Genomic DNA, 10,020 nt, shown 5'->3' with positions numbered 1-10,020 from the left:
ACCTCCGAGGAATAGTAAAACGAAGATGTAATAAAGGTTTGTTAACGATGAGAGACACTGATGACGACAAAAACAGAACAGATGGACTTTGCCAGATGTCATCGCAATGAGATTGTCGTAATCTTGCTGCTCCTCTAGCTTGAAAAGTCGGCCTCCGACAAGGATCTCTCAATACACAACCTGATGATTACCGCAATAATGATAACAATAGATTGTAATTATACTCTAATGGCACTTCGCGTCCGATGCTATAATTAACCATCCCTGGATGAAACGAAAAGCGTGTAGTACAGTGGTATAGTGTCATTTAACATTAGAAGCAGTGGAAGTCACTTAACGTTAGATCTGAGTCGATACAACGGACTTCAGATTCTTTGGTTTTATAACACATTTAAGAGAAGAGCATCACAACACAAATTTTAATCCTCAATTGGTAGATATCGTCGGATTAGATAATTAAAATTTATTATTGATTTATTATTATTACTGATTTATTTAAAAACGAATTGAATTGATTTAAAAGTTCCAAATTGTTATAGTTGTAATAGTTCCCAATGACCTAATGATATCAATTAAGGTTGATACTCGTATTACAATTTATCATATTAATTGCTGAAGATTAGGTATAGAAATTAACTTGGCATCTTCTTTAGATAAAGTTACCATTTATTTGTTAGCTTTGTTTTAGAGATTCTATGAACATTCTATGAGAGATTGTTTGTTGGACCATTTGCAATAAACTCTTTTTATGTTTAAGTTCTTCGAATGGGAAATAAAATTTTTTCTTTAACAAAAAAGATAAAAGAAGATATATACTGGATAGAGATAGAGATAAAGAAAGATATATATTGTTTCTTTCAATAATGCATATGTTTTTTTAAATGTGATGATTTAAAAATTCAGTACAGAATTAATTTCCACACTAATTAATTGAATTATCAAGTAGCGAATGTTATAATTATTTTTGTAGAAACAATTAATTTTCATTTTTTATAATATCGATTCCAATAAACTATCACCTCCTTTGTAACTATTAATGCTTATTATGTAATTACGCTATCCTTGAAAGAATTAGTCTTTTGATTTCTGACATGTTTTTCACTGCTTAATAGTTTTTAAAAAAAATCTACAAAAGTCCATGTGATGTCGAACATTTTGAACTAAAAATCGTTTAATTATTATATAGTAGATAATAAAATCAGTTTAAACATAGAAAAAACTACGGTGGCTTTGAGATGCATTATCATATGAGAAGTCAAGAATTATTTCAGTCACGAATCTTGATTAATAACTATGAAATGCTTTTGATAAAAATTGATACAGTAACATTTGTTGAATAGTGAATATAAGATTCTATCACATCTATTTATTTCAGTTACATCACTTATCTACATATACATAGCATAGCTAGATTCATATTATAAGTCCGGTATTAAAATTAAACCCTGTTGATAGACACGACAGAAGAACAAGATCACAACCAAAATATACTAGTGTAATACAATGAAGCATGCTAGAACGAACGTAATTGGCTCTAAAGACTTCTTTATTTATACCATCTGTTTGGTCTAACACAAGTGCATTAGCATTGAAATTCGTTAAACATCTACAATCTGCTACAAAATTATCATTATATTATTAGATTATTACAATCAAATTTAATTATCAAATATTTATAACATAATTTATAAGAAAATTTATTGATAAGTAAAATCTCTATATCAATTCTTTGATATTAATATTAATTTTAATATTATATAATATTATTATATTTTTATATTATGCAATGTTATATAATATATTAACATCACATAATATTGTATAATAATTAACATTAATTTAATATTTAAAATTGGCTAAAAGTGCTAGGTTAGGTTAATATTAAGATTAGGTTGACAACAAATCAAAATTGAGAAACTTATACACTAAACTGTATTATTATCGAAACTATGTAACTTGACATAAAAAAGAGAAAATGATTTGAAGTGAAAAAATGATTAATCATAATGATTCATTCTACATCAATTAACTTTGCTCTGATACAATTTGTCATATTGATAAAAGTAATTAATGTATTATATAATTCAAGGCAAACGAAACTCACATTAGATAGGTTAGTATAATAGATAGGTTACCTCACAAAAACTTTAAATTTAAAATTATGATGCATTACGTGCATTTAATTCCAATGGTTACGAATTATAAAAAGATTATACGTATAATAATCACCTACTTAATTATTATTTCTTTCTCTCGAAAATAAAGAAAATTCTACTTATAGACAGCGTAATTAAAAATATCGAGACACGCATAAACTTACTGGATAATCGTGAAAGCATCTCGTCTGTTGTGTATTTATACCGACACAGACGAGATGGTAAAAGAAAGAAGGGAGAAAGAAAGAGACAGAGAAAATAAGCGAGTAAATGTGAGAGAGAAGAAAGAAGAGAAAGATATTGGAAAAGGTACCGAGGGTAACGTATACAGACTTGCCCCAGTACTCATTAGAACCCATGTCGTAATCTGTTGTTAAACGCATTAGCAACCGAGCAGAGAAAGTTTTCAGACTGAATTCAGAACGAACGGACTGAATTCTCTCTCGCTCTCTCCCCTTATTTCTCTGCATTCTCTTTCTCTCGAGATAACGCAGCTTCAACTATCACGAATGCTCTATTCTTTTCAGGTATATGCGTATACATAGTTACTATTCAAGTATTTCGACCAAGGAGGTTTTCCTTCTATTATACCACGTAGGAGATTAAAAAACCACCTGCACTCTTGGATATGCAGAGAATGTTCGAAATAAAGATTCTTGGGTATCAATGTAAGTTTCATCGTTAAGAAAACAGTATACATTGATTATGTAATTCAATAAAGGAAAACAGAGTAAAAAAAAATACGAGTCTAAGATCTTAGGGATCAATATAAACTCCATTATTAGACGAAGAGTAGATAATTAAAAGTCGAATTTAGTTCTGATTGTAATATGATATATAATATATAACATTAAACGACGTCTTTTTGTAATTTTAATTAAAGAGTGATAATAAGCCAGAAGTTGAAGACCTTGGAGGAAAGAGATCATAAATTATAACTCACAATGTTTTTTGTTCTGTATAAACTTGCGCTGACAAATTTTTATATAATTTGAATTAATTAAGTTGTATACATTAATTCAAGACAAACGAACCATCCTATGGATGTATGTTATCTATATGATTAGATTGCAGATTTTTATGCATTTATGCGACATTTAAAGATGCGAAAATAAACAAAAATATGTAAAATATTCAAAGTAGAGTTATAATTTTTAAGATAAAACGAATCATCATTTAAATCCTTACAAATATAAGATATAAAATCGATTTAGCTATAAAAGTAACATTGTTGTTAATTATATTTATTCATATCTTAGATAAAGTTTATTTCGAAAAAAAGAAGCGAATAATAATATTGTATTATGAATTTGAAGTTTATTGTTTTAAATATACCTAGATTCTATTTAAAAAATTTAAATACAATTTTAATTTGTATTTGGTAAATGCTGCAAAAAATATTGTCATAATATAATTCTAAATAAAATTTAATGAGAAAATTATAACGTCTATTTTATTATTACGTTATATTTATTAAATTATACTATATTATTAAAAAATAAGAATTAGAAAAATCATTAAAGAAGAGAAACATTAATAATATTTAATAAATATTTTCTCTCTTCATAATTAAGCGGAATAATACAAACGTAAGTTCTCTAAAATAAATGTTTTTAATGAAAAACGAATTATTTTATAATTTATTCTGAATTCACACGTGTAAAACAAACATTGTAGTAGAATTACAATTAGTGGAACAAGGTAAGAATATTCAAATATTATGTTATGTATATTGGAATGAAGCCACATCAAATATCTCTTATGAAAGAGGAAATTAAGTTTTGTATTTTATCAAGACTTGTGGCTGAGTATTACTGGTAATCTTTTGCAGTGATATAATATTTCCTGTTAGGTATTTTTGATTCTCTTACTTACACTTTATATAAAGAAATTACATGAGAAAAATATAGCCAACTTTATTTTTATTGATTTTCTGGCTTTCTGGCTAAGTGTAATGTCTCTCAATATTATTTTGTACCATCATTATTATTACTGATTATTACTCATTTTTATGCATACGTCTACACGTCTAAGGTCTAAAATTGCTAACATTTGTCGATAAGCAGAGTAAAATTTTTTTACTGTTAAATGGATTTGAAATGCAGAAAACTTTTAGCAAAGAAGTTTTTGCTGATGCTTACTACAGATATTAGTAAGATATTAATTGCGTCTTCATATTATATATATGATCGTGTGAAAGTATGAAAAACGTATAAATTGAACACAAACTACATATCATTAAAGCATAATTTTGTAACTTTTTTCGTCAAAACATTCTAAATATTAAATTTTGTGACAAATTCATTTGCATTTTAAGAGAAGGTCGAAAATCGTTACATTTATACGTACAAGACCTAATATTTAATTAATAATATAAATATCACTTTACTCTATTAAAAGTCTATATACTTGTTCTTCATTTATTCAAGTTTATTAGAAAATATTATTTATTAAAAAAATCACGTTAAAATTTACTATTTATAGATTCTTCAAATTATTGACTGATTATAACAATATCATACTGTTTTATTATATTATTATATCATATAATACTAATTATATAAAATTGCATAAACACTCATATTGTATTTGTTTCTCTTTCGTTGTAATCAAACAACGAAATGTTAAGCAATGTTTATCTATACTGTAGATAACGTAAGTAAGGTTGTCACGACGTTCCTAAAAATGTAACACAATAAGTAAACGAATTTATTACACAACCTAACATGTATGCACGTAAAATTTCTTCCTAATTCCGTAGAATTTATAATATAACATTTCTTCTTATCAAATTTCTCAATTATCAAGAATAATTGTGTAACCTTAAAGCGTAAGTCATACTAATCCAGTACAGTTATAACATGAATGAGGGGTAATAGACAATTGATGTTAAATAAGATATAATGCTATAGTGATATACGGGGTGTACCAGATTCTTCCGGTTGATTTTTATTCGCGCGTTTTACAGATGCAAGGTGAAGATTACAGGAAAAAAGTATGTTACATTTATAATGGAGTAATTTCGAACTCTTACTATTATCCAAAATTCATATTCTGCATCTTTGAGCCTAACAGGTTATTTTTATTTTTAATTATATTCAGTTGTATTAAAATTTTTTCTGTTTAATTATGAAGTGATGTTAAAATCACAAAATGAAGAAAATTAAGTTAATTAAAATGTAGTTAATTAGTTAGTTGGTTTACAAATTACGATTGTCGTAACATTTTTCTGTGATATTTATAATTTTTCAATTTTAATTAAATTGTTTATTTTTAATTTTAATAGTGATATTTTTATAATAATTAATTTAATAGTGATATTTACATAATAATAATTATATATATATATAATATATATATATAGTTACTAGACTAATAGGTAAAATGAGACTGAATTTTTATGTATAAAGTGACAATAGCTTGAACACATCTGTATACCGTAATGGAAAATAGCATTGCTACTTACACATTTCATGTACACAATATTTATTATTCATAACTCTATGACAAGTGTTTGATGTCAAATTTTATACAACATTTTTTTTCTTTTTTCTATGTGTAGATCAAGTCCTCGCTCGTTTAATTTCGGGACACCCTGTATGTTGAAATTATTTTCAACTTTATTTTTATACATAAAAATACAATGTCTTATTCTAGATACCTTATTGTTACATCATGAAGTTCTTTCTGAAGTCATTGTTCTACTTATCCTAGACTTTCTAATTAGAAACAAAGCAGTGAGTAATCTTATAAGTTCAAAATTTAATTAATATTTGAATTTCGTGTTATCGAGAAAAAGATAAAAGGTTCCTATTAAATCTTGTTATTGACCAACAAGAGACCAATTAAGTTTTGTTAATTGAGTAACTGAGAGACGGATTATTGTACGGAATGTAAAAGAAACTTGTTACGTTCGATAAGTTAGATGCAATCTACGTTTACAAATCAAAATGCAAACTGCATTACACTTACAATAAAGGTTACGTGTAAAAGGTCATTAACTCGCTGGCATATACGTGCATAGCGAGTTATACAGGCAGACTAAATGTAAATCTAATTTCCATAAACCGAACTGAGGCTTTTAATGCAAACGGATAGCCCCGTGAATCGATAGGCCTGGAAAGGTTCTACACTGAAAAGATAATTATTGTTTGCGATTGCCGCACGCGATGTCAGCATTGTTCTCATTGTTAAATGGCCAAGTACATTACAGTCGGTTTCGAAGGAATCGAGCACAATAGACGACCCTAATATTTTCAACCGGCGAAACTTTACGCACGATAAACGGCGCCGGTTATTAACAAATTGTTCGCGAACAAACCGCAGTCTAAAACTTGAATACGATGTAAATAAATATTAACGTATTGCATTAGAAAAGCAATCCGTATCGTAACCTTGCGACGGAGACTGGCAGTGGTCCCATTCGTCGCCACGAATAACGAACAAAACCTCTTAGCAACATCGGATGATTTTTATGAATGGACCTCGTCCTGTAATGGTAATAAATGTACTCACTGGCTCGCTCCACTTGCAGAACGTTACGTTATTATCGAACGTTAACGCGGCGATAATACGACAGCCAACGGCGGGGTATCGTTTGATCCGATTCAATCGGCATTCTCGATCGGCGAGTTAATAGCCACGGATGAGATCGACGGCGGTGGTACCGCCTGGGATGGTCGGCCATTTTCGCTGCTTTTGTTTACGTAGGAAGTATCGAGCCGCGACGGGCAGAAATATGTGTGAACGTTCCGAATATTCACCGTGTAAATGATACGAGGGCTAATCTTTCATTTTTTCTTTACCTCGAACTGCCAATGCGCCGCCTGTAGCAACTGTTTCGCTTGCTCCCTGGCGCAACCTGCGGCCAGCACGAACTGATTGATCATCACCTGCTCGCGGAGAGTGTCCATTTTTTTCGTCACGTTTTAACGAGAAAAATAGCGGAGGAAGGAGAGGCTACTACCGGCGCGGGACACCGTTGTACTGCAAACGACCCTCCCGTGTTAGCAGGTTCCGGCTCCGACTCGAGTTTTCGTTCAGACGCGGGTGCAGCCAACGAGCGGCGACCAGAGTCTTGTTTTGAAAACTAAACTCATCGCAGACGGGTGACGGACAGCGCGGGTCGCGAGACGCAAGGGACGTGAACGCTGTGACGTCATTAGCAGCTATTCACGAGTCAGCGTGCTGCCTCCCGTGTGTTTGGGAACGTTCTCTTTCCCGTACGCACTCCCTATTCTCCATTATTTATTTTCGAACGTAATAAACGATCTAAAGTTGTTGTAGGCTCTTATGTTTGCTGTTGATTTTACAGCCTTTCGACGTCGTTGTGTTGTAATGCACGGTGTGCACGTATTCTCAAATTTTCAAAGAGATTCCTCAATGCTAAAGTATAGATAACGTAATTTGATGTTCGACTTGTTAGAAATACCTGTTAGGTCACCCACCTCTCTTCGGAAATTGTTCGAGATTTTTAATATGTTGACATTGTTGTTGACATTTTTTTACATTCTAGTGGTAATGTGTTTATCTAACATGTCGATTTATACGTATATAAAGAAAACACATACACACAAAACACACACACACACAGATATATTTGTTCAAACATGTTACTATGAAAAAAACTTAAAAATTTAAAAGAGTTTAAAACAATATTGAGACAAACAATTATGTGTATTAGTTTATATTTGCATCATTGATTTAACTATTTTTACTGTTAGAAAACAAACTGTGTAACTAATATTTTTCTCCACAAGGCACATGACTTTTAGACAGATTTAAATATGTGTAAATATTTTGTAAGATATTACATTACTATTTTACATAACAGTTTGTTGGTTTTATTAACTTGTTTTCTCGGATTACATACTAACCAATTGCTGTAAATGACTGATTCACTTAATGATCATGCTTTCAAGATCATGGAAATAAATTTTTCTTTTAATACAGTTATAGGATATTCAATACTCTTCTTATAAAATATTTTATTATCACAGAATTACATTAATGGCCTCTTATATGCCCATAGTTTATCATGATCATAAATAGTGTGAATCTTTTCATACATATATTTAAAAAAATATAAAAGATCATCGTATTGACCTTTATATCTTTGATCTATTTCAGGTAACTCGTTTGCATGTTGATGCATTACGTTATTTGCAGAGTTTTCTTCGGCATAACCTTGTATCGCACCAAATGCGCATGTATGCAGTTCTACTAAAAACTGATGAATTGCTTCGATAGTCGCTAAATACCATCGTGGACTCTTTTTCTGATGACGCCAGAATTGTGATATTCTTGATTTTAAAATGACACAATGTAAATCTGTAAATAGTACATGTTGATGAAAATGTTGCTTTAAACATTAGTATATCAGAAATCTTGTATATGAATTATTATTAATACAAATCGTAGTAATTAGCAATAATTCTTAAAAAACAAATTAATTAGACATTAATTTGTTTCTAATTCTTAAAAGATGGTTCTTAATTGTAAAAAATATGAATAAATATAGGACAGTATGAATATTAAAAGTATTATTATTAATTTAATTGTATAATTACCTCGTAATCTTTGATCTTTATAAATAGCTTTTGTTTGATGCCATGTGCTATCAATGAAAATGGCTCTTTTTATAGGAAATGCATTTTTTATTCTAGTCGTAATTATTTTATTATCTTCTTCAACTTTTTTTTTTATGAATAACGAGTCCACAGATGTAGCAATTGGGCTAGGAAAAATTAAAACAGTCTAAGGGGTAATATTATTTAGACTATATTAAAATTTCAACACACAAAACAATTCAAATTATATTATTGTTGTACCTCCTCTTTGTCCAATATCTCTGGAAAGTTGGGATATGTGAAAATTCTCACATCTTCTGGAGCAAGTATAGTTGCATGAATTGCAGTACTTTTTCCATCGATTTCACGTGCATGTTTAATAATATCAATTTTAATAGGTAACTGAAAACAAAATATTATTTATTCATATATGAATAATTTAAGTTTATATGAAATGAACAATAAGTTAGAAATCATGGTAATGTAAATCAAACTTAGGAAAATTTGAATTTATATATCTTAGCCGTTTGAAAATATTATCCCTTTAGTTATAATTTAATCTACTTAACTTATAAGTTTTTATGATTTAAAAAAGAACTTTCATAAAAAAAATTGCAACTGACTGACACTACCATGATCTTACTACAATATCCCAAAAATACCTTTATCGTGGGAAAATATTCTTTACTGATGACAGGCAAATAGCATGAATAACAAAAAAATTTTCTCGATCTGTAACAACGGTGGCATATTTTTCTGCCTTCTATCGTGTCCAAAAGTTCTGCATTAGTAATTTTTAAATGTCGAAAAGGCGTTTTATCAATTGCTCTTTGTTCTTTTTCTAAAGTTGAAAGTCGTTTACTATCATCGCTATTGGCTACAATAGTTTTCTCCATAGTTTTAACAATTATGAATAATTTCAGTTTAATATGTAACTATTGATAATGTAACTCCAGTATTTGTCATAATTATTCATGTAAATTGTCAACGATTAGGTTATTAAGCACTAAGCACAGACAAGTTCATGTTTCATAAACAAAATTAATTTCTGAAGACGAACTACGTAGTCCATCTGTCGTGCAAAGCATGTATCACTCCAGTTTATTGAATAGCCATTATTACTGATAATAGCATTGAACAAGAATGAAATCGATAGAATAAACTAGATTCATGTCTAATTTATTCTTAAAAAAATTAAATTTATTTAATGTTTAACTTGAACCAAGATTTAAAAAATAAAATTACAGACATAAAATTCCAAACGTAATTTTTTACGCTTTATGAATGTAATTTTT

The 10,020-nt window shown here is 29.3% G+C and overlaps 1 protein-coding gene across 1 annotated transcript; it reads right to left on the bottom strand.

Annotated features, from left to right (window-relative positions):
- Nucleotides 1-8,129: 8,129 nt before the first annotated feature.
- On the bottom strand, nucleotides 8,130-9,791 carry LOC122537570 (tRNA-uridine aminocarboxypropyltransferase 1). The gene is made up of 4 exons (XM_043670827.1): nucleotides 9,388-9,791; nucleotides 8,987-9,127; nucleotides 8,726-8,912; nucleotides 8,130-8,486 (listed from the first exon to the last, which is right to left on the bottom strand). Exons 1-4 carry the CDS (start codon nucleotides 9,619-9,621, stop codon nucleotides 8,158-8,160), a joined length of 891 nt encoding a protein of 296 aa, XP_043526762.1. The 5' UTR covers nucleotides 9,622-9,791; the 3' UTR covers nucleotides 8,130-8,157.
- Nucleotides 9,792-10,020: the final 229 nt, after the last annotated feature.

Source organism: Frieseomelitta varia, unplaced genomic scaffold, assembly GCF_011392965.1.
Source record: "Frieseomelitta varia isolate USP_RPSP 00005682 unplaced genomic scaffold, Fvar_1.2 scaffold_916, whole genome shotgun sequence".
In the NCBI taxonomy this organism is placed as follows: domain Eukaryota; kingdom Metazoa; phylum Arthropoda; class Insecta; order Hymenoptera; family Apidae; genus Frieseomelitta; species Frieseomelitta varia.
The sequence above is the reverse complement of the archived record's forward strand: the minus strand, read 5'-3'. Positions and strand labels throughout refer to the sequence as shown.